Consider the following 26,506-nt stretch of genomic DNA (forward strand, 5'->3'; position numbering starts at 1 on the left):
ACTGCGTTAGTATGTCTTACCGAAGTAGCCAGTGGCATTGCAGTTAAACCTAAAAAATTTCATTTATTCAATAAATTAAATTTTCTTTATTTGTGCAATCCAAAAACGTTAAAAATGTAACTTTGGCAGTTAATTATGCAAAAAGTACGCGCTGTATATATATTTTTTTTATTTCGTGAAAGTTAAACAATTGAAAAAGTCTACATGTTTATCTGTAATTACTGTAAATATAAAATCTGAACCTGAAATGGGAGGCACCCCCTTAAGGGGCCCGCCTAGTCAGGGTATGTATTTGTGTTTGTGAGGCGGGATGATAATTGCGACGCTCGCTGGTGCTACTAGCGGTATTTCGAAGCTCCGAATTTGCGCGCCGACTTCTCGTCGTTAATAACACAGCTATGAAATTTTAGTGGTGACTATAACATTATATGGCGTAAAAATTAAGAAAAATATGTAATGTGCTTTTAAGAATTTTTACCCAATGTTCTATGCCTAAAAGTTATCCTGAATACGCACGTTTCAGCCATATTCACACTCCAAAAAATACTGAAACATAATTCGCCCTGAGAATATACTTAAATGCTTTTCGTTACGAAGACTCCACGTGGATATCTTGGGTAGTTTTTAAATCGCTCGTTTTTTTTTCTTTTCCTTCTGAAGCCTGCACGTCGTGTAGATAGGCTGGGCCGTTGGGATGAAAGTGACTTCTGTGAGAGTAGGAGTCGAAGGTACCCTACCTAGGGTACTGAGGTGTTGCTCGGTCGCGTGTTACCTGTGGGGGAGACGTACGATATGTGCAGGTATCTAAACGCGACGGCGCTGGCGTAGGAAGGACCCTCAGGGCTCGCCTCGATGGAACGGCTGCGCGCTGACCGCTCGTGGGCGGGAACTGCGGACGTTGAACGTAGTGCGGCGGCCGGCCGCCAGGGGCGCTGCCCACGCTCCTGATAATACATTCAGCTGCCGCGTTAATGCTGCAATTACACAACGGCACGGCGGCGCACTGCGTAGGACGCGACGCCAAGTCGAAACACCGCGATGTTGTGAACACGTCACTCTCACCCACGCGACCGACGCAAATAGAACAATAAATATACAGTGTTTATTTTCATTTTGTACACAACAACCACACGACAACAATCAAAGCATGCAGGGTTTTTTCTCCTTCAAATCAACATATATCAGAGGAGCATTTTAATTAAAAAATAACACCGTGCGTGAACACATTTCAGAGAATTCACAAATAAATTTATCAAAAAAAAAAAATCACAATAAAAGACGCAGATAATATGTGTTACTTAAACGTCAGTTTCACCGTATTTTAGAAACAGTATTCTGATGTTATTTTCAGTAATCGTGCCCATGACACGATGGAAACAGATAATTTTTCTAATCGGAAAATTTGTCTACATTTCTGGACGCGAATCACTCTTAGTTTCCGCACGCGCCGCTAGAATTCGCTGCCGGAGCAGCTACGTCGACTATCGAACCATTTCATTAAACGGTTAATACTAGAAAGTTTCCCTTTGGCTTTGTAAACTTTGGAAGGCGTCATCCGCCACAGATGGTTTCTTCTTGTTGTTACACATGTCCGTTCCACTCGACTTCCGTTCCATCTACGAAGTTACTCCTACCAAATGCCGCATACCGTGAGCTAAGATGTTTAATATCAAAAAATAAACCAATCTGATTCGACTCATACGTGATGTTAACGTGGACATGAATGGCGGACGGGCAGACTTTCCGATTAGAAATATGTTCTATTTTCCATCCAGTCACGATTACGATTACTGAAGTGAACATCAGACTATTGTTTTCAAAATATGGTCAAACAGGCTATGCACGCGACTGTGCGCACGACATATGCGAAATCGGTTCACAATTGAAAACTTACTCTTAATTTTATCCAATGATAGTTCGCGATGTATCTGACATGCTGGTAGAGTTAGGAATTATTAACAATATTAACTATCAAATGGTTATCCGGTGATAACTGACCAATAGTTTATGAACACAGTTTTTTAAACATATAAATTAATTCGGGTTGTGTAAAGTTTTAGTGAACAATTCTAACCACGAAACAATTTTTATGTTGTATTTACATTTATCCCGTTACTTTTCTAAGTATGTAATTAATTGCATTAATTTATTTTTAAAGTAAAATATACCTGAGCATTGTAATATATCGAAAATTTCATGCCACAATATGATAGAAAAATGAAGGGGGAAAAAAGTTATCGAGTCATGCCACAGTGGCACCATACACTTCTCTCATTGGCTTTTGCGCCCTTTTTGATTTTCTATAAATACAGTTTAAAAGCGAAATATGGAAACGGAACAACCCACATGCACTCAGATCATTCTCAAATGCTTTTCGTAAGCAGGTACCACTATGATATATTGAGCAGTTTTTAAATCGCGTTGTTTCTTGTGAAGCTCCGCACATCTTGTGTGTGCTCGGGTATAGTCTGTTTCACGCTTAGATCGCAGTACAGAGTAAATGGTGAACACTGTTGCCAAATTGATACTACCCAGGTTAATAGAATTAAGTCTTATTTTGTATACCAATGTTTATCAGTAGTTTTAATATATTTTTTAATGATAATTTTTTCTTGATTTTTCTAATACCGTAAAAATAGTGTCTACTGACAGTATTATTACAGTTGAAGTAATTCTGAGAGAAAAAATAATAATTTATGGTTAACACCAGTTATTATTTCATAGAAGAAACTATTTGTGCAATTAGTCACTATTAATAACAATGAATTCCATGAAAGTTTGTGCATTGCTGAAAAGAGCCAAATTTTCTTGAAAAAAATTAATATTGTTACGAGTGGGGAAAACGGGTTTTTAAGGATAGCCCAATTAATTTTTACACAGTTTTATTTATTACCACTATTTACATTACTAATTATATCACCACACTTTATGTCTGTCCACAAATCAGTAAGTTTATGTCAAGTCCACAGTTCACACTCCTCACTGGAGCTAGGCTCAACAGTGGTTCGGCCCTTACCACTCACCTGTCCACACACACACAGTCTCGCGCCACTCAGTCACACTCGCACGGTCCCGTCGCCGAACTTCACCAAACTCGTCTGTTGTAACTCCCCGCGGAGGCCGGCATTGCCGCTTTTATACTCATTGGTCGTCTTTCTGTGACTGTCTGGAGTGGTTGGTTGGAACGTGTCGCGTCATCCTGGGCTGGATCCGACACGCGAAACACCCAGAATAGCGGCGCTTATTCACGCCATTCCACGCGGTTGTCTCAGTAAGTCCGCGGAAGTCGCAGGCCGCTAAGGGATAGATAACGGTGCCGAGGAAGGTGTTGGCGCTATGGCAAGGGGAGGGGGAGTGGCGAGGCCGGGCAGCTCTAATCCCCGAAGGTATCCATCCGCGCGTGACGCCAGTGGCCGTGCGGGGCCCGCCAGGCGCCCTGGTATCTTGCGCGCGTCGCGACCTTATCTCCCGCGTCCGTAACACAACAAACAAAATATTATTAAAACGGTTGAAACAAAGATGGCGTTTTTCAATTACATATCCTTAGAAATAAAAAAAATAGAAATTATCAGATTATGCTCTTTATTAAATACACAAGGAAAATGTATTTCTACAATACTATTTTCCAAAATCTACCTTTCAAAATAGCCTACATTTCCCCCCCCCCCCCCCCCCCCCCCCGATCCATTAAACAAATGTTCATTACATTACAAAGTTGTGTGTGTAACTTCTGCGCTCTGCGGCGTGCATCTGGCAACAGAAGACCGCGCTAATCGTTAATCTATCTCTCTCGGATTTTTTTTTTTTTTTTTTTTTTTTTTGACGGGGAACGAATCATCGCATAAATAAGGAGAACGAAAACGAGCTTAGCAAACATATATAACATATATAGCTCTCTTCGCATCTCTTTGGCCAAGTACCTGTTCTCTTATCCTTTTTCGCGTCGGAAACGTTTCACAACAATGTTCCGCGAATACTTTGCATTTAAGCGCACACTGCAATCTATAGGATGGAGACGCGCTACAGTCGCGCGGCCCTTAAGGAGGAGGCCCTCCGGTGATTGGCTGACACAGCAGAGCGGTCGGTTCTGCAAGCGGAGTGCGTTAGCCAGTCAGAAGGAGTCATGTGGGGGGGGGGGGGGGGCAGCGCACCACTTACCGCCGACAATTGTGCGCTCCGCCGTAAACATTATCTCGTTCAAACGCGGAGCGCCGGACCCCGTTTAACGACCCGGGCGGGAGGGGTCAGGCGAGCCAAGCGCGCCACGTGCTCCGTGGAGAAGTGGTAGAGGGGTAGGGGGTTTGGCCCACTTGTGCCACAGTCGACGACAGCGCCTGCGTCCACCCACAGATGTCAGTGTTCCGACCCGCAGCCACGGAACTGTGTTGTGATGGCGTTGACGGACAAATACGACTGCTCTCCCTGGCAGTTGAGATGCAGTCTTACGAGAAAAAAAAACCTATCGACGGTATTTATTTTTTTATTTATTTTTTTAATTGAAAGAAATTAGGCAAGGTCGCATCGTGCGTCAATGACTAGAATATAATAATTCAATCTAAAATCTGAACCACTTGACAGAACACGATGCGGTTGGTTTTATCGGTTAGATATTTTCATTACGGAGACCCGAATGTACAAAAAAGTCATTACAGTGTATATTTTTTAAAAATAAAATTAGGGCTTGAAACAAAAATAAGAACGTGAAAAAAAATTAGCGGCAATACTATTAGTATCACAGAAGTAAAACCTCAGATTTTAGGATAATTCTATCTTAATTTACTAAATGTTATCCGATATCAGTAACGAATCACACACAACTTTTTATTTAATTTATTATCCTCTTTTTTTACCACTTTGACAATAATTCACTAAATTAAACAGGAAAGAAAGCCTGAGTGAGTCCATCTAGTCACTTTAATCTACGTGCGGTATTTTACATTAAAGTAAAAAATATATTAAAAAAAGGTAAAATTGAGAACTAAATAAATAAAAAATAGCGTAATAAAATTACATCAGTTTTTATAAAGTTGAAAGTTGAAAAGAGCAATTAATTTAAATACAAGATAAAGCAGGACATTGCATCATAAAAACTCTATTTATAAAAAAGAAAAAAAGTATAAAACTTTTACTTAAAGAATAAATATTAAATATTGTATAGTTATGAGCACTTGCATAACCTTTTACAGCTCAAAAAAAAAGTTTGGTGAATATGTGGTGAGAAAATGTTTGACCTAACAACAAATACAAGAGAACTAGCAGAATTAATTCACTGGTACAATCACTTTATTAATAGCAAGGACGAGAGAAAAATTTTTTTAACCAGCATGTAATGTGAGCCACTGTGAGAACGGATGATACGTACGACGCTCGCTATTCTTAAAGCACAGTTACATCTCTATAAGTGTAAGGCCCTGAACTGGCGCGCAGTCTTCTCGCCGTGCATGGGACAAATACCATAACATTACATGGTGGAGAAATAAAGATAAATGTGAAATGCAAGTCCCTTGAGTGTTTTCAAGAATCTGTACCGTAGGTCTCGCGCCTTAAAAAAAAAGCGCGTGAAACTCAGTACACGTGAGATAGAAGTGACACTTCTTTGGCAATTCAAACCTAGTAAGGCAGAGAGATAGAGAGAATGAAAATACAGTTTAAAAAAAACTGTGCGTGTTACTGTTTCTTCAAACAATATTCTGTCATTTGGAACACGCTAAATCTCTTAACGAAATATAAAATTCATAAGTAGCGCTATCTATGCGGAAAATGCAAGCATTGTCTCAACAGCGCTCTCTACACTGCTGGTTGAACAAGGAAGAACGCGATGGTAGCAAATGTAAAAGTCAAGGCATTCACTGACTGAATAGGATACATATATGTATTTTCTTTATCAAGTTCATGCGCGCACACACTGTCTTATTCTATTGTTCATCTATCTCTCTCGGATCAATTTTTTTTGAGGGGGGGGGGGGAAATCATCGCACAAATAGGAGAACGAAAACGAGCCCAGCAAACATATATAGCATATAGCTCTCCTCATATCTCTTTGGCCAAGTTCCTATTCTCTGTCCTTTTTGCGTCAGAAACGTTCCACAACAATGTTCCACGAAAACGTAGAACTTTGGAATTCGGCCTTGAAATTTTACTCCCATCGCGGCCAAGGAAGTTTCACTTCAAAAAAATATTCTCTAAAGTGATGCGTTTGTAGCCATTTTCACGCTCATGGAAACACAGTTTACACAAACGAAACACGAAAACAGAATTACTCATCCGCCCTCAGCGTATTATTAAGTGCTTTTTTTTTTTTGTAAACGTACACCACTTGGATACGTTGATCACAGGGCCGCAACTAGGAGAGGGGGGGGGGGGGGGGTGCAACCGGGGCATACGCCCCGGGCGCAAAGCTGTGGGGTCGCCGAAATCGCTTGCATTGTAATTCCTACTACAACTGGTAACTGGTAAAAAGTTTTTTTTTAACTTGCATGCCAGGAATGTCTATTCTGATTTACAATATAACGTCTCAGCATATTTAATGAACAAGTCTAGTGATTATACGGACTACTTTATGGACATAGTGGGTTCATGCTAGGAAGGTACAGTAGCACAGAAACTGTTACATGTAGGTATGGAAAATGCTTAAATAGCACCATTTTTCCGTGGGAGGGCCCCCAGACCCCCCGCTTTATTGGTGTGGTATGTGCAAAAAAAATAGGGAGGGGGGGGGGAGGGGTGCGCCATGAATCCATTCATGCCCCGGGTGCCAGAGACTAGTTGCGGCCCTGGTTGAGCATGTTTTAAATCGCCGTAGTTGGCTGGGTTCACAAGTCCAGCGGAGTGCGGGAATGAGCTGAATTGAAGCGCGCAAGAGTGAAGCGTCTCGCCGGGCTGATGAACTTGTTTGGCCGGGGACCGTGCTGGCGCGGGGTATTTGCGGCGGTGAGGCCTTCGAGCGACCGCCCCAGTGTGGCGACGCGACGCGACGCGACGCCACACACACACAACACACCCGGTCCGCGGCGTGACGCGGCGAGCGACCGCGCGTCGCGACGGCCTTGGCTGCCTGGGCCGCGCGGCTAGGGGGCCCAGCGTCGGGGCGCCTCCGCGCTCCCCGAGCGAGACTTGCCTCTGGCGTCGCCGCCTCTGACCTGTCGCGCGCGGGGCTGCTGAGGTTCCAGAGGTGGCGCGAGTCGGGGACGCACCACAACGCCGAACGTACAATAACGCCGAATACCATAACGCCGAATGTCAAAATTGACCACAACGCCGCCAGCTAGAAAACTGCTGTGTACCACAACGCCGAAATACATTAACGCCGAAAAAATGTCTCATTGCAGGACTGCCACAAAGGTTACGTTAAGTAAGGTTAGCACACCAATTCATTCAGTTGTTTTTAATTTTGCTCCTGTGGCCCGGCCCCCCTTCCCCGCAAAATCATTTTTTCGGCGTTTGTGGTAATTCGGCGTTGTGGTACACAGCAGTTTTCTAGCTGTCGGCGTTGTGGTCAATTTTGACATTCGGCGTTATGGTATTCGGCGTTATTGTACGTTCGGCGTTGTGGTATTTCGGCGTTGTGGTAACAACCCGCGCAAGTCCCTTCAGTGATTTCAGTGCGTATTCAAGCCTGAAAATTATTCCGTAAACACGCGTTAAAAAAAATACGAAAAAAAAGAACTACCCGTACGCCCTCGCCGTATCCTTAAATGCAGTTTTGAAATGGCTTTGATTTTTATCTGAAGCTCCTGCACCACGGCGTGTGTGTGTAGGCCGGGCTCTTAAGGAGTTGAATATTGTGAACGCAATAAAATAAATAAATAAAAAGCAGATGCGTGTAGCACCAGGCCAGCTAATCGTTCACCAGTAATGAATTTTGTTGATGATGTGATCATATTCAGCTGTCAAAGTTTGGCATGCTCCTCGCAGCACTTGTAAAAAAAAAAACACATTTTCTTTATCAGAGCAGTCTGCACCAAGCCATCATCAGCCACTAAATTTTGCTATTTGTTCGTTAGCAAGTGGGCGTGGTTTGGCGCGTGATGAATGGATGAGTTGGAGTGTAATTCTGGAATCTCCGGAATCTCCGGAATCTCCGGAATCTCTGGAATCTCTCGCTTCGGGTCCCTGCCGTGCTGTTTCCTGTTAGTCGCGGTCGTGACCGCATTAATGGAGCTATTAATTAGTTTGATGGTTGGATGTCTGTTGTGATGTTCAAATCAACTGGTTAGCAATTGGATAGCAAAAAACAAATCGTGGCTAGTCTGCTATAAGGTTGTTTAAAAGTTTGAAAATAACTCGCTTGGGTAACAATTCGAAAAGATGCCATCTTGCAGTGAATTTTTTTGCTAAACAAACACGATTCCAAGACATCTGCAAGTAATTAGCGTTATACTTAATTATAACCTTAAAACTGTTCTGCAATGAAGATAGTAAAGGGGGGTCGTTCTCATGTTTACTTCAAGTAAAATCATGGTAAATATTGCACGTACCAACTCCCTTACTCTCCAGTATTCCTGTTTCGCGTCGTTGGTGCCGTCTTTTCTCGACACTTTGTCAGCGAGATGTAAAACCCAACTTAAATAAATCCATCGATATTCATCCCAGTACATCAATAACATTCTCTTGATAATCGTTTCTTTAATACCTTCTCTAACACAGGGCTATAGATTAAGAATGATTTTTTTTTGTAACGCCATAGCGCTTCTACATTTAAAAAAAACATTAAAAAAATATTTCCCTGCTACTTGTAAACGAAATGCTTAACTTTCCCGGAAGTCAGCAATATACGTTTTTTTTTTTTTTTTTAAATTGTTTTCAATTAGAATGAAGGGCTTTTCCACGTAATTTTTTAAACGGATTTTATATTGTTTGGTTAGTGTAAAGTACTTGCGAATGATATGAAAAATTGTACACAGTATTATGTATTTTTCCTTCGCTTCACTTCTAAACAACTCTGGCGAGTCGTGTCCGCTCCGTTCTAGGAACGGTTCAAAGGTTTTAACTTCTAAGCTACACAGAAAAAAAAAATCTGTATTTTTACTGAAAATTCCTTTGAAAACCAGTTGTCAAGAAAATGTTTGTAATACTACCAGCAATATATATATATATATATATACACACACATACATATACATACTTTGTACAACACCTGGCTATAGTTATTTTTTATATATTAAATATGTGATTTTTTGAGATAATACTGAGTAATTCTTATGAAACTTGGCGCATAATTTTATTTTTTAATTGATGTTTCAGTCAAGCATAATGTTTTTTAAACCATGGAAAAGATAATCGAATATTCAAATTTTTTACTTTATTTTGTTGTATCATGTTTATTATGTGCCCAGTTAATACTGGAAAGCTATTCAGGGAACGGTTGAAAAATAACTAACTATTGGAGGTACTGGGACAAAGCGAAGCATAAATGTCCGGGTAAGAATCTGAACCCAGTATTACTGCGACAACTATTTTGTAGTGGTACAGATGTTTTGATGAAAATGTACAAATTTAAAAATATCTAAAATTTTACAAGAATATTTTTGTTCCATTTACAAAAAAAATACAGTGTAGAGTCACCATATCGTCTACAAAAAAAACTACACTGTGTATTGAAAGATAGGAATTCAACTTTGCTGTGAACGAAAGAAAGATAAGAAAAAGTTTTTTTATGTTTGTGTTTATGAACTTTAAAGAACTTTAAAGAGTGTTCTTAAGGATTCAGTGCTGTAACCACACCCGTTTTTGCGAGGGTTTAATTCATAAAACTATATATTTCTCTTTTTTTTTAACTAGTTTAAAACCCGTGGTTTTGCTCGCGCAATTCCAGAGTAATGCTAAAATTTTACAATTGAAAGAAAAGTATGTTATTAATTTCAAAACTTTTCACTAAATAAATGGACACAATAAATTTGTCGTGAGCATAAACTATTTATTTCATAACAAAATCGTTAAAGAATGATTCTTTTAAATTGGATATGCGTGGGCCTTTTTAATTTGTAGTATAGATACAGTATCTGATTTTAAAACTTATGTTTTAGTGTGTTCGAGTATATATAATTGAAATCACACCCTTTCATTTCATGAGGTGGACAGTTAAAAAAAAAAAAAACTTATTAAACGCGTAACTATTTCATTTTAGCTAAGTTTATGCCATCTTTACACTAAAACTTTAATTTGCTATGATTAAATCTGTTCTTAGAATAATTAAATAATTTCACCTTCTACAAATACCTCCCATTATTTAAGGATATTTGATACAATCGCATCTTTATTTGAAATAGCCTTGTGCCCGATGACTTTCCAGAAACATCATACAACTGACTTATTTATAAACAGAAGCGTGATAACCAATTTCCATATTTTTAACTTCAAAAATGACTAAACTTATTTTTAAAAATGTTGTTAAGTAGGCACACACATCCTATTCAAGAAGTCAAATATAAATAAAACCTATGGAAAGAAGCAAAGCAATTTTGTTAAGTTTTTAATATCCCAAATTCAAAGCGAAATCAATAAATCCGTATATCCTAGCGAAGTAAATACAAAATTGGTTTGTATTCGTAAATTCGCTAAATTCTGTTACTGTCGTAAACTTACGAAAATACTTCTGTAACTGAGGTAAAAAAATTAATAAACTAACAGCGCCATCTATTGGTTATTTGGTGTTTGTTCTACGCCGTGATGGTTGTGTCACAGGATAACATCCGAAAACTTCTGTGAGCGCCTTTTAAAAATCAACTAATGAAGCTCCATCTTTTGACTTTTCTTCGAACTGTTCTATGCTGAGAAAACTCCTAAAACTTTAAATTAGATTTTTTTTCCGTTAGCTTATTTTGATGAAATAAATCCTTTATGTTGCCCCAAGCTACACTCAAGTACTACGTCTAGTAGTTTTGGAGATTAGCGTGTTCAAACAGATAAGCAGACAAACAGACAAAGTTTTTAAAAATAGTCTTATTGTATTCTGTTACACTCATTACATCACCCGCAATCAGTTTATGTCAAATGTTTTCAATGTACAGACACGACGGTTATACAGTTTTATTATAGCATAGATAAGTTTTTTTCAAGCTTAATTAAAATCTTGTGTTTTATATATGCTTCGCTTTAATAAAATATGAAACGATCTTAAGAAAAACTAAGTGTCTTTCTAAAATAATGTTCCATAGAGATTACAAAAATCTAATTGTTTTTATCACTTTAAGATGGGTCAATCGAATACTCTTTAGGTGAGTTTACGGTTTAGAACATAATTAATAGTATTAGTTGTGTTCCCAATCATCTTATGTTATACTAATTATTGGCTGGGCATATACGATGTTAGCATTGCATGCATTAGTGTTAATGTATTTATGTTTATTATTTGTAATCTGATTCGTCTAGGTACCTTAAGTTGTGAGCTAAAAATTATTCTATTCGTGGGTTCAATCGTAGCCATATGATTGGTATAACTATGCTGCCAACTGCCACTAACATCCATCAGTAATCCACATTCGTGCAATAAAAAAAAACACGTGTAAAAAGTGATTAATTAAGTTAACGCCAAATTCTCTAAAAAAAACAATTAGCACTCGCACCTTTACTGTAACTAGCCAATCTCATTATAAAATAAAAATTATATAATTTTGCAAACCATTTAATATTTAATATACTGAAACAAGATAAAGGATTTATATTTGTTAAGTAGACTACTGACCTTCTAGTTAATTGAGCTATATTATTTGTACGAAACGGTTTTACACACTATATTTCAGAAATATATTTGAGGTTTTTTCTGTTCCCAAAATAAATAGCACTCCGTAATTTCGTAACTGAACGGCAAAATCAGTAATAATAACGTAAAATCCGCAAAACTTGGCAGAACTGCCCATGTTACCACGATTTATAATGCTGTACCAACCAGCAACGATTCCTGACCAAAATTAAGAAAGAAAAATGCATACGTTATCAACACGTAACAGAGACTACCGTCATTTCAATATGGCAGCATCCATACCCGTTTTCATTGGTTGGAACTGAAGATTACTAAATCAATCATATATTGGAAATTCTCTTTACTACTCGATCACGTGGTCGTCGTTGTACAAGTTAAGTTTATACGCAGGATATCTGCAGTTCACGAAAGTTAAGGAAGTCACAAATACGTAACGAAATTGGAGGACTGTTCATGAAGGTCACAACAAAAAAAAATCCGAAATAACATTAACGGTGCTGGCAGTAAAGGACAATTTTGTTTCTTACTGCTTTTCCTAACTAGCATTTTGTTTCTTGACGCCTTACTTCAGTTCATGGTCACACATTAAATGTTTAGAGACGGTCCTCTTTATTCATGTGAAAATTATGCCTTACAAGTTTCTGGTTTTCTAATAAAAAATATGCACGTTCCTGCGAAGACTAGGCCTGTCTGTTTCGTGTTTTGTTTTAAATTTGCCCGTAATAAATTATTACCCTGTGATATTAACAAGTTGTTAGAAACATTTATTTCAAGGTCTTGAAAAAATCCGAAAGTTGGTTCACCAGTTATGTAAAGATATATCGTAAGTCCACCTTTAAACATTTAACCCCTAGTCAGGGATGTATTATGTTAGTGAGGCGGGATGATAGATTAGTTTGGTGTCGCCCATTATGCGCCAGTCGTTTCTTCGTGCAACTATGAGATGTCGGTGAAAATCATTACAATATATGATGGAGAAATGAAGATGAAGATGTTTTTCAAGTCCTTTGAGTGCTGTCAAGAATCTCTACCGAGGGTTTCATGCCTAAACATTATTCTAAAAAAAAAATCGTGTATTAGCCGTTTTCTCTCAAATAAAAAATACAATTAAAAACACGTTATATCGGCAATGAGCAAATTCATGTAAATACTCACATAATACAAAACTCGAATTTTAACCTAGAATTCTTTAAAATAATGCCTGGCGTGTACATGCAGATTGTGTTTTCAACTAAGTACATTTATGGATAGGAATCACGCGTAGTTTACGCACCCGCCTCTAAAATTCGCTGCCGGAGCAGCTACGTCGACTAATTGTAGCATTAAATTTGCAGAGCGAATTTTTTAAACTATATAATGAAGAAGGTTCCGATAAAAGTGAAGACTAAAAGTGAAGACTTGAAAAGAAAAAAAAAATACTAAACACCAACTTTAGACTTGATTTTCGACAAGGAAATTTTATTAAAATGCTTCCCCATATTGTTAAAATACACTAAACAGTTAATACTACTATAAGGATTCCCTTTGGTTTTGTTGAACTTTTTGTTAGCGCAATCCGTCACAGATGGTAGCACCGTAGTTACACGTTTCCGTTCCTTGATTTATATTCCGTTCACGTAATTATTCAATCGAATACCGTTTACCGAGAGCCAAAGATGTTACTCGCCGAACTCGGATATCTTTGAAATGTTGAGATGTCACGGATTCTTCCCAAAGTGCTGGGCGGCGTGTTGTTTGTCCGCGAGGACGGACGGACGGACGGAAGGACGGCGGGAGGGGTCCGGGGGAAGTCCGGGGCCGCGCCGAGTGTCGTCATCGCCGCCACGTGGGGCGACCCCGACGTCTTCCTGCTCCGCTCGCCGGCGGCTTCCTGCCGGCCCCGGCGCGCGCCTTGCGAAACTCCCCGTCGTTCCCACGACTCCTTCGGCCGGCGCGCGGCGGGCCATCTTCACGGACCCCCCCCCCCCCCTTCTCACGGTTCGCCCTTGCACCGTCCGCCGTCCCCTCATGAAGAAGAAAGCCTTAAAAAAATATCAGAGTACCTCCAGAGCATCTCCTGAGAACCTCCAGAGCATCTCCTGAGAACCTCCAGAGCATCTGCTGAGAACCTCCAGAGCATCTCCTGAGAATCTCCAGAGAATCTCCAGAGCATCTCCTGAGAACCTCCAGAGCATCTCCTGAGAACATCCAGAGCATCTCCTGAGAACATCCAGAGCATCTCCTGAGAACATCCAGAGCATCTCCTGAGAACATCCAGAGCATCTCCTGAGAACATCCAGAGCATCTGCTGAGAACATCCAGAGCATCTGCTGAGAACCTCCAGAGCATCTCCTGAGAACCTCCAGAGCATCTCCTGAGAACCTCCAGAGCGACTCCTGAGAATCTCCAGAGCGACTCCTGAGAATCTCCAGAGCGACTCCTGAGAATCTCCAGAGCGACTCCTGAGAATCTCCAGAGCTACTCCTGAGAATCTCCAGAGCTACTCCTGAGAATCTCCAGAGCTACTCCTGAGAATCTCCAGAGCTACTCCTGAGAATCTCCAGAGCTACTCCTGAGAATCTCCAGAGCGACTCCTGAGAATCTCCAGAGCGACTCCTGAGAATCTCCAGAGCGACTCCTGAGAATCTCCAGAGCGACTCCTGAGAATCTCCAGAGCTACTCGTGAAAATCTCCAGAGCAACTCCTGAGAATTTCCAGAGCATCTCCTGAGCACCACCTGTACGGACGTAGACAGACCTGGAGATAAGCGGAGGAAATCAGAAATGACAAGTGAACAGCGGCGTTGTAAATATGACATGAACACCGCATATAGGTTTGCATTTGCGTTGACTTCCACTCGCTGGGACATCATTCGTTCTTTACAACGAGGGGGAAAAAAATCCTTTTCGGCACAGACTGCAGGCGTAGGTAGATTTCGAAGTACCTATTTATCTGGAAATGTTCTGGTAACTTCTATAAACTTCTGGAATATTTTAAGAAATTAATGTACATAACATACTATAATGCTAGCAAATATCCAAAAAAGATCGATGTAACATTTTATCATATTACATGCAGCGTTTATATTTTGAATTTTTTTTAAATCAATGCATCTAGCATTGAATGTCTTAACGAACTTCATATTATGCAATTTTGACCTACATAAATTTTTTTTCATCGCTTCCATTAATACAGGGTCGTATAACAATTTTTTTGTCTATTGTTTAACTTAAATTTAAAACGGTTAAAAATAAGTTCCAAAGAATTTTATTCTAACGAAGTTTTCTTTTTTTTTTATTTACCCCCTGTTTTTAGGGGTAAGAGTTCGTTTCATCAAAAATTATTTGTCAATGATTTTAGATAAAGTTTAGACCTGAGTTTTACAATAAATTATAACGGATTTGATAGTACATATATTAAAAAGTAATAACTATTTTGTCTTTCTACCTATGTTATTTCCACCCCTTGCAGAAATGTTTGTTACATAAAAATGACTTTAGACAAAAGTTTTAAACAATATTTTAAAAGTTAAACACAAATAGGCCTACTCAATATTTCTATATAATACATGGTAGGTATGTTATATATATACACACACACACACACACACACACACAATTCTACCCCTTTATTTGTTCAACCCACTGCAACAATGGTTCGTATTATCAAAAATTATTTCAGACAAAAGTTTTAGATAAAAATTATAAGATTAACAAACAGTTTGAATGGATTTGATAGTGTACTTACTAAGGGAGTTATGTTTTTTTTTTTACTCCTCAACCCCTGTTTTTTTTTCTTCACATCTTGCAGTTATGATTGGCAGTATCAATTTAGACAAAATATTTTGGTATTACTCTAAAGATGTATATATACATATCGCGCTCGGCAATTTTTTTAAGTATTCTACGTTTAATTTCGTGTTCCGAGTTGCGTATTGTAAGTGATATTTTGCCACGCGAGAACACGCGATTTTGCTAGTTACGGAGGTCAGACTTTAAGAAGTCTTGTGGCGAGTACTGAAAGATTCGCTCACAAATATCCTCCCCCGCCTCCCCTTCTGGGAGGCGCACCCACGCGGCCCGCCGTCTCCCGCCGCAGCTAAAACAAACAGTCGGGGTCCCGGGAAACGGCGCAGGCGAGCCTTCCTCGGGAGTCTCCAAATAATTTCTTCTCCGCCGGCCGCGGGAATCTCGGGGTGACCGGCAGCTCTCGTAGCGCACCTGCGCCGCGCCGTGCGTGCCGGTGTTAGACCCGCTGGTTCGTCGCCATCCCGCGCACTGCAAATAAAATAGAATTTAAAAAAAAAAACTAAATCACATTGTAAAACTGTAAAGGAGTCATCAGAGGCGTACGAAAAAGGAAGGGGGGGGGGGGGTGATGGGAGGAATTGGAAATATACCCTCACTTTCGAACCCGAAATTATTCCCACAAAAAAAAAATTGGTTGTCTGTAAAGTCGGTTTACGGACGATAGTTTAACGTGACAACGCCATAACAAAACATTGATGAAATGATTGCATACTTTTATGAATAAAATTGAATCATTTTTACTATAATAATAAAAGAATAAATACTAGAAATTATACTAGTAATCAGATTTTTAAAATTCAAGAATAATTAACCTTTATTGCAGAAATTTTTGTTGTAATAAGCAATGTAAACCACTTTAACTGTTCACTTCACTTTATAAACAGTCGAGTGGAAGAGAGATAGATGCGGCGCAAGCGTACAATGAGTGTAACGGGACACAGCGTAACGGAACAATGTGAGTAACGGGACAGTTTTTCGTGCGTGCAGCCGGAGTTCATTGATTTAATGGACGTTGTCACGTCAAAAACTAAATCACATTGTAAAACTGTAAAGGAGTCATCAGAGGCGTATGATAAAGGAGGGTGGGATGGGAGAAATGGAAATATACTCCCACCCCCGAACCCGAAATTATTCCCACAAAAAAATTTTGACAGAAAAAAACTGGCAAAGTGGCTATATTAGCGTTCCCCCCCTCCCCAAATGAAATTCTGTTAAGGAATTTTGTCGTGTTTATACTACATGGAATGTATTTTCAAAAGACCCACAGATTTGTTAACAGGTGAGAAACACATCGGTCAAAATAGTATAAATACATACTTTAATTTTGTCCCGCTGTTAGTTTGAGTCAGCGTCGTGCAATAACTATCCAAAAGGTTTTTTTTATCGAGATTTAGTACGATGATAATGTGACGTGAAGTGACGTTCAGGATATTTTAAATCTCGGTAAGTTACTTCTACCGCGTAGTGTTTGCACGCATGGCTCTATAGATATTCGACAGTAATTCTTGAATTCCACGCGAACGCTGGTGGAAGTTACTAACCTTCACCTATGGTAGTACGGTAAGTTCACCATAAAGACACGGTGAATTTCATTCGAATTGACTGTTCGTAAACAAATATACGAGGGATACGATGGATTCGTGGGAAATATAGTTACCGTTCGTAATTTCGTATTGCGCCAATTCATTTGATCCCCAGGTTTTTTTTATTAAAAAAAATATATATAATATAGCGCTAGGCTTGGACGCTGCGGACACTTGATGAACTTTTTCCGTGGCCTAGCGTGAGTCGACGGAACAAAATTACGAATGACGGATCACTGGACGAAACAGCGCACACTGTCCCAAGAATCAGTCAAGTAGTCATTTTAAAAATTACAGACTCATGCTAGGCAATGGATAACTCCTACGTAATTGCGTAAGATGGGTTTACACCATCATTGCAGTTAAACTTTTAAGAGGGGGTTAAATAATATTATAAAGTTTTAAAATTTCGACGTGTAAAAGAACGGTAGATTGATTTAAGAAACATATGAGAAACAATGACGATGGAAATAAGGAAAAATTGGGACAAGAAAGATGAACTGAATCCAACACAGCAAAAGAAGAGACTATAACTTACTGACAAATGTAATAAAATGACTGTATAAAAAAGGGGAACAGGAAAGAAATGTTCCCAGTTTGTTGATTAAAAAATGTCGTAGAAAGGTATTGTAGAAACATAGTGAACTGGAAAATTAAATTTTGAAGTTTAAAAGGCAATTATTATGGCTACACGTCGGCAGAATTTGATTATGTTATGTAACAACGGACCAACTAACAAAAGACACTTTTTATAATTTAAAGGTTTAAAGCTGTATGTAATTTTTTATTATTATATATTTATTGCTCTTTATTTAATACCTGTTTCATGAAAATGAATCGATTTTATTGAAAGCATTAATAGTACAAAATGTATTCAAAACAAATATATGTTTAAAGAAAATGTAAAGTTTTTGTTTTGGTATGCTGTTGCTTAACTCGCTTTATTTAAATATAAGATAAATGTGTTTTTTTTTGTAGTAAAAATTCCCAAGTATGTTGAGAATTATGTCACAGAAATAACGGTACAAAAGTTTCTCAAAGAGAAATAATAACCGTATCTCAAAGTATTCAGTTGTATTGTTTGACTTTAAACATTACAAATTTCAGTTTTTAAATCCCATAACTTCTCATTGTGTACGCAGCCCAAATTTTAAAAAAGGTGACCGACAGCTAATCTAGCAAAATTTATATATATATATATATATATATATATATATATATATATACACACACATACACACACACACTAGCTGCTGTACCCGGCGTTGTCCGGGCTGAACACATTGTCCGCGAGTTTAAGCAAAATGGATAACTCTGTATGAACGTGTGTTGGACATAGAGAAATGACATTCAATTTCTGTTTGTATATCTATGACCTATGCTTTTCTGTTTACCAATGGCGATTGGTGGAACGGTTTGGAAGTTGATGCGCTGCAGCGCTATCTAGTCGCGAGTTATAGCAAAATGGATATCGCAAAAATATTCTCCGTGTTCAAATATCTTTGTATGTCAATTTTCATGGAGATCAGTTGAACGGTATAGGAGGATGCGCTGCAGCGCCATCTAGCAGCGGGTTACAAAAAAAATGGATAGCAAAATAAAATCTTCTCAATGAAAAAACACTTCGATGTGCCAACTTTCATGGCGATCGGTCAAATGGTGTCGGGAGTTTATCAACGTAATATGTACAAATACCCTATTTTATATATTTATATATGTGTGTGTGATTTTGTGTTTTATTTATATATATTAAAACCTCACGTTAAAAGTGTACAAGTGAAAAAAATGTTAAACGAAAATATTAAATTATGCCTTTCCCCCGTCCAACACAATGTTCGGCTCAACTTCTCTCTCTTCCTTCCCCCTTCACCCTTCATTTCCTCCAGGAGTCTACCCGGACCAAGCTCATCGTTAATAGGTTCTTTATATTTATTTTTATGTGTTAAGTAAAATATGACTTGCACTTCTCTTTAAAAGCATTGAATATTGTTTTGTTGCAAATGTTGTCGACAATCTGATATTTGAAATAAATCGAGTGTGCTTGTAATTGATACCTTTTTTACTAATTTAATTGTTACCGCTCACTGGATGTTCAGTTAATATTTGGGTTTTCACAGCTGGGTTTATGCTTAAAAATGATTTCTACAGCCGCATTTGAAAAAATTCTGTTATAAAAAAAGAATACATTTATAAAATTTATAGAATGCAATATTGGTCAGTTCATTTTCTTGGCATCGCTGTTATGTGAGGAATAATTCCTATAATTGTATTATTATTGTTATTGTGCAAATTGTGGCCAACAGCCGTTTACTCAAGATGATCTAAGAGCAGTAAAAAAAAAAAAATAACGCAAGTGTTCTTATTTATAACTCGCGTGATGTTTTCACAGCTCAAACGTAACTGTCAGTGTATATCACGAGAGAAAATTTGCAATCCAACAAGAAATACAAGTGGGCAAGACAGGGAAATCTCCTTAATTAACAGTAATGACGGGATGAAATAACCAAGAGCGAGGCTTAAAGGGCCCCGCCCACCCGGGGCACACACACGTTGTGCAGAGCTTCGGGGGGGAAAAAAACACGCGAATTGAAAACTACTCAAGATATACGAGTTGGGGGTCTGTTTGCGAAAAAAAAATATTGAGGATGCATTGAGGACGAATGAGTAGTTCTGTTTCCGTATTTAGTTTTTAAACTGTGTTTTTGACGTGACAACGTCTAATAAATCGATGAATGCCGTATGCACGCACGAAAAAAGGGTCCCTTAACGCACATTGTCCCGTTTAGCTGTATCCCGTTACGCTCATTGTACGCTTGCGCCGCATCTATCTCTCTTCCATTCGATTGGAACAACCATCGATTTGAATTTTTCGAGGCACATTAAACTTGAAACACTCCCATTCGTTTCCTACTTTTCCTATCATCGTCCTATTCTTAACAGAATAACACAGATTGGAAGAAGTTAAATAGCAAACATGTATAAAAGTTATAGTTAAAATAACATCTTCGTTAAAGTAATAAACATATTTGAATTAATGAGTGCAAATAAAAGTAAAATTATAAATTAAATTGTAGATTTAATTTCACTCCTTCTTTGTATCCATACAAAATAGTGATAATTCAATAAAAATGATAAAATTTTATTCATAAAAGTATGCAATCATTTCATCAATGTTTTGTTATGACGTCACGTTAAACTATCGTCCGTAAAACCGACTTTACAGACAACCAATTTTTTTAGACGAGTGAAGATGGCTGGAACCATAGGTAGAGATCCTCGAAAGCACCAAGACTTGGATTACACGTTTGTCTTGGTTTGTCCGCAATGCGATGCGAGGTGGCTGCCGCTCGGACGAGCACGACGCGACGCGGAGACCGCGCGCCCGGACGGCGAGGGCACGCAGATAGCCGGGTTCCGAGAAGACCCGGGCCCGGGGAGCGACACGGCCTATCGCGCATGCGCGCGCGCGCTCGGGGCACCGGCGGATATCCGGCCGCGGCGATAGGGCCCCCGCCAGTCCCCGCCAGTCCCCGCCGGCGCACCGGGCCCGACGCACGCGACGAGAGGGGGTCCCCCGTCCCCATGACTACCGCGACCGCGCGCCTGCATGCCGCGCTACTTCGCCAGGTAAACAAGCCAGCAAGCCGGGTCGTTACCACAACGCCGAAATACCATAACGCCGAATGTCAAAATTGACCGCAACGCCGACAGCTAGAAAACTGCTGTGTACCACAACGACGAAATAACAACTGAATGAATTTGTGTGTGTTTCTTAAATGTACCTTAACGCCGAAATACCACAATCAAACCTAACCTAACCTTACCTAACCTAACCTAACCTAACCTAGCGTAATATAACCTAACCTAACTTAACCGAGCCTATCCTAGCCTAGCCTAACCTAACCTAGCCTAACCTAACCTAGTCTAACCTAACCTAACCTAACCTAGTCTAACCTAACCTAGTCTAACCTAACCTAACCTAACCTAACCTAACCTTTGTGGCAGTCCTGCAATGACAGTTTTCGGCGTTAGTGTATTTCGGCGTTGTGGTAATTCGGCGTTGTGGTACACAGCAGTTTTCTAGCTGTCGGCGTTGTGGTCATATAGGCATTTCGGCGTTGTGGTATTCGGCGTTGTGGTATTTCGGCGTTGTGGTGCGTCCCCCAACAAGCCTGCTCCTGGTCGTGCTCACGTGTCACGCCTTGTCGCCTGGCCAGTAGCACGTCAACACCGAACATTCATTTAAAGAAAGGCATCGGATGAAGTAGCTTGGCTTCCGAGTTGTAGCCGCGACCTTGACGAATAATTCACCGACGTTTCAGTCGACATTGCAGTCGCCATCATCAGGGAGCAGTTACCTATGCAAATCACCAAAATTACAAATTTGATTTTGAAAATACGTATAAAACGTTTGAGGAAAATTTTTTTCCCGGGTGCAATTTTGCCGTGTAACACATAAGATTGTATTTTAACGTAAAATATTAAAATTAATTAAACAGTAGAATGTGTTTGTGTGTTGAAACTGTACTGGGTACGCGACAAGGAACATTTTCAACATTCTCTAATTGTATTTTAATGTGTTTGTGATGCGAAACTGTACTATATAACCAAAGATATATTTGTTTTTGAAAAAAAAATAGATTTGTAACTCTTTCATATAAACTGGATACGCAATGAAGAACAATTGCGGGAACGCTAAGCGCTAAGCGCGGTCTACATGGGCACGTTCCATTTTCTTTCACGTCAAATAAAGGGCAATAATTGTAAAGAATGCGAATACATCAAGACTCAAATGGTTAACGTACACCCATTAAATGAGTGTATTCTATTGACGTTTCGGGCCAGCAGAAATTTGTCTGCGGGCCGGATTGAGAAGGGTTAGGGGGCAATGAGCCGGTTTTTGTAATGGCTCAGCGCTAAATCGAACTATGGAAAGATAAATAAAAGTGTTCAGGCTATTGTATTTTTCTTATATTTAAGACATTGAGTACTTTATCCTTTATAGTTTCAACTTTATACTTTATAGTTTCAACTTTATAAAACCCTCATTGTTACTACTTTTAAGTATTATAACTTTTTTTTTTAAATTTTTTCACGTTTTACACGTATTGAATCCTGGCAAAACTAAGAAGACAGCATGGCGTGATGAAAGTGACTGGCGTGCTAGCTGCAAGGAATCTCATTCTGTGTTGGAAATTTTTTTTGTGCAATATACGTGAATTTAATATGTGCTCGGTGTTATGCTACAAGGACAGAAGACTAAACAACATTCATATGCTTGTCTTCACCCTCCCATCGTTACTTTAGCTGAATAAAATGTTTACAAAGCCCAATAAAAAAGAACTTGAACTGCTGCTCTGCATGCTAACCAAAAAAATCACATACTCATTTTGACTATTTATTTTATACCTCCATACAATGATAGTTTATGAATAACTCACATCATTTATTGACCGGCGATCCTTTTATTGTAAATTTAAAAGCATGATGAAACCTCATTGATGTTTGTCAAGTTTACGATCGTGTAGCACAATTATTAAGAAGAAAACGCGATGATTCATTGGCATTTGAGTGTTAATATACTAATAATAACAGTATTACCAGTGTATCAGTCGTCTAATTATTTGTTTCGAAAACAAAATTAATGCACTCATTTCGGTAACGTCGCTCCCGCGATGGGATGGAAATAGAATATCTTTCTAACCGGAATTCTTTCCAATCGCTAATTCAGTTTCTGCTGATGTCATAGATTTGTCCAGCGTGACTGGTCAGAAAATCATTTCACTCGTGTCACGCCCAGAGTGCTATTCTGATCTAGAATAAGGACGCACATTGGACGCAGGTCTTTGAAGTCGTTTCCTGAAATCAGTCATTTTTGAATTTTTATGTTTTAAAATAAAAAGTGGAGTTATTTGAAACAGAAATATATGTGACTTTACACCTCTGGTTTTTACCTTCAGCGTACTACATTTGCGAAAAGCGTTTTATCATAATTATGCATTTTTCAATTTTGAGATGGAATTTCATAATTTTCACTTTGTACAATACAAGGTATATTTACACACACACACATATACACACATACATACACACACACACACACACACACACACACACATATATATATATATATATATATATATATATATATATATATATATATATATATTTGTTTGTTTGTCCCGTATGCGTTCCTAAACCATTCATCCGATTGCGATGAAACTTTGGTGAGTTGTCGTGGGCATGACCGCGAAGGTTTCTGAATCGGTACAATCATTTTACAATAGGTGGCGTGCGAGTCGTTTCAACAAATGTATTTCATATAGTTTAGCGGCAGTTCGTGTGTTTTCGGTGAAACGGCGTGAAAAGAGTTGAATTGAATCAAATTCAAACTTCGACATTCGTATACGCACCAGAAGGAAAAAAACAACTATTGAAGCCTACTCATGTCAGTCATAAAATCTTGGAATCGCATGCTACCTTTACAGATCTGTATTATGATGGGTTTTTATTAATTACATGTAGTTATCAATTATTATACCTTTGAATTTATAATGGAAAGAAAAAATGCAGTTTTGTTGCCTATCATCACATGACATTTCAAGTAAGTTTGTGTGCTAAAACATTAATTAATTTCTTAATTAACATCTATGGTGTATCAAAGCGTTACAAAAACTTCTGGCTGATGTTAATTATATGCGCTGTTTGATGGGACATGTTCACAAAGGTAATGCCAACGCAAACGCGAAGCACATAATGACGTAATCGATTTCCCTGATCACATTAAACAGCCGCCACAGAAAATATTAGGTTTCGTGGGTCCAATTAAAGTACAGGGTGAACAGTTGTCGATCGTCTTAGGATCATGGTTGCCGTGGGGCGGTAGGTTTTCTCTAGATACTTCCGTCTCCCCCATTTATTAATGCCGTCAGTTCTCTTTTCACACATCGTCATCAAAATTCATCTCCTCTAACGACTCTCATGCCGTAATCATTTATTTATTATTTCATTGATTGTTTTTTAGTGAGATACAGCCACTAGACACTTGAAAAAGTTGTTTTTTTTTTATTTTAATTTCCTAGAGTATGTGTTCATCTAAGGAAAAAAAATTAAAATCCAAAAAATGATATTTTTGAGTACTTGTGTCTCGAAACACGTCGTTAATTATTTTTATTGTACATCACGTAATGAACATTTAAAACGATTTTATAGTATTTTAAATTTAGATTACCAAGCCTGAACCGAACTTTAAAAAACTGTAAACTACTTGAAATATCGCATTGCCGCTTAACATAATCAACTAGAATGAGAGAAATTTAAAAATAACAAATTTCAAGAATTGTACTTTTTTTTTTCCAGAAGAGAATGCAATCCAAAAAAAAATTACTTACATTATATTCATTTCGCAACAAGCCAGTACTCAAAAATTCCACCTTCGCGTTGCCTCTGCGATTGGCCCTCAGACTACGTAGCGGACTTTGAACCAGAGAGAAAAATTTGTCCGAAGGGTTGCATTTCATGGCCAACTCGGTTAAAAATATTCCTCAAGTTAGCAGCAAGATGAGCATGTGACATTTGCCCCGAGCATGCGGAGGATAGCGGAGTCTATCGTAGAGGTCATTCGACCCACGCTTTTTTTTTCTCACTTCCTATACCTGGCAGTCACTGGAGCTGAGCGTTAATGATTCCGGTTAAGTTGTCCGCTTTTGATGTCTGTTCGAAGAAAGTCGTCTCGTCGCGGGATTACGTGACATCCGTGAATGTGTGGCGACAAAGGTTAACATTTTTCCTTGTGAAGGAACATTTGTAAGCGGGCAGCTAATGTGGAAATCGGTGACATTTGTTCGACACGCTGTTTATTTATCCCGCAGAAACTTTCAGTTTAGTATCATCTTAATCAGTTTTATGCTCAACTATCTTTTAAATACACTATACAGATTTTGGTGACGTAACGTAACGTCCAAACGAAAAACCCCTCCAAACGACAAAGCTTTGAATCGTTGGCTAGAAAAGGGTAGTCTCGTAGCCCCAACCCCCTTTCCCCGCGGATGTGGCGTTGAAAACATTGTGCACGCTGAGAAGATAACGGAACAAAGGGTCGCTGCAGCAATTGTAACTGTAACTAAGGACACGAATCAGAAGTGGCAGGAGCTTGAATACCGTCTAGACATCGGCTCAGCTAAAAATGGCACCCATGTCGCGAAGTGTACTAAGCCAAGCCTAAAACTTTTAACTTTTCTGAACGTTTTAAAACGCAATGTGGGTATATCCACGAAGTACTTCATTTACAATATCAGTTTCGCATTCCGGCTATCATTCTCTTTGACGCTGTATACCACAGTGCTATATCGACATGTTTAATTATTAATTTAACTTCTAGGATCTTACGTACGCCGTACTATGCTGTTTTCAAGACAAATTATGATTGTCTGTTTTCTTATAATTATGGTTATTTTTTGTTTATAACTGACATTCAGAAAAAAAATAAAATTCGTTATTATTGTAGTGGCGAGAGAGTAATAGCTTTGAATATATATACTGTATAGAAGTCGCCAGCCCAGGTTAAAAATTCTAATACGGTTTTGAGGTAGTTGGTTAATTCACCGCCGCAATCGCCACCATCTCTAGGGCATCGACTTGTGGTGGTCCCTAGCGGACAAGTGTCCAACTCTTCAGACACCCCTTCCCCCTCCTGTTGAAAAACGTTGAGCTGCAGTGAATGATGGATGAGGGGTGCGGGGAACGACAGCGGGCGACAGTGCTGCGCTCTAACGTATAAATAACAACTAAGACGATACAGGGCGTTACGGCAGCGCACTGCAGCGGCGAAGTTCCCAAGCTGCTCATTATACGCTTCTGAAAAACGTAGAGTAAATCCTATCCACTCGCGACTTCTATACAGTATATATATTCAAAGGTAATAGGTAGGCTATTATTGAAAAAGAAAATCATACGTACACGTAAAATCATAAATTGGAGTCTTTAACAGTTAATTGCTCTTAAACCTGCTTTAGGATCTAGAGTAAATATGACCAGGTTAATTTCATAGTTAAATCTTGATAAAAGCGATGAACATTTTTGACGATACTTGAGGTTAGTAGTACCTAGAGTGCTCACTTAAAGTACTTATCTAATCTAAGTATAATAACACCACGTTCCATTGAAATTGTAAGAGGTCATCCGTGCGTGTTTGAGTGGTTAATGCTAATGAACACATACACACAATGCCTGTTAGTTACAATCTCAACTCCCTATTATTTAAAACTTCCCATTGTCTGGTCGAAATAACTGTACAGTCATCATGTTTTAACAGAAACATTTTGTGGTACAAGTATAGTAACAAAGAAAATTACACAGAACATTGTGTTTTAAAATCTATAACACAGATTGATATTCAAAACAGCGTAAAGCGCATTTTTCGAGTTTTGATTTTA

At 38.8% G+C, this 26,506-nt stretch overlaps 1 protein-coding gene across 4 annotated transcripts in view; it reads left to right on the forward strand.

Moving 5' to 3' along the window:
- The window catches only part of LOC134533032 (receptor-type guanylate cyclase Gyc76C-like), a 319,162-nt gene that overhangs the window by 197,039 nt on the left and 95,617 nt on the right, over positions 1 to 26,506 (forward strand). Inside the window, exon 1 of one of the 4 annotated variants that reach the window (XM_063370182.1) lies at positions 20,593 to 20,699. The exons of 2 other annotated variants lie outside the window; for them this stretch is intronic. In XM_063370182.1, coding sequence (XP_063226252.1) covers positions 20,680 to 20,699 — 20 coding nt within the window. In that variant the 5' untranslated portion in view covers positions 20,593 to 20,679. Of the gene's footprint in view, positions 1 to 20,592; positions 20,700 to 26,506 lie in introns of those variants that run through there. One more of the 4 variants, XM_063370181.1, reaches the window with a different exon arrangement.

The sequence above is a fragment of the Bacillus rossius genome, chromosome 6, assembly GCF_032445375.1.
Source record: "Bacillus rossius redtenbacheri isolate Brsri chromosome 6, Brsri_v3, whole genome shotgun sequence".
Lineage (NCBI taxonomy): Eukaryota > Metazoa > Arthropoda > Insecta > Phasmatodea > Bacillidae > Bacillus > Bacillus rossius.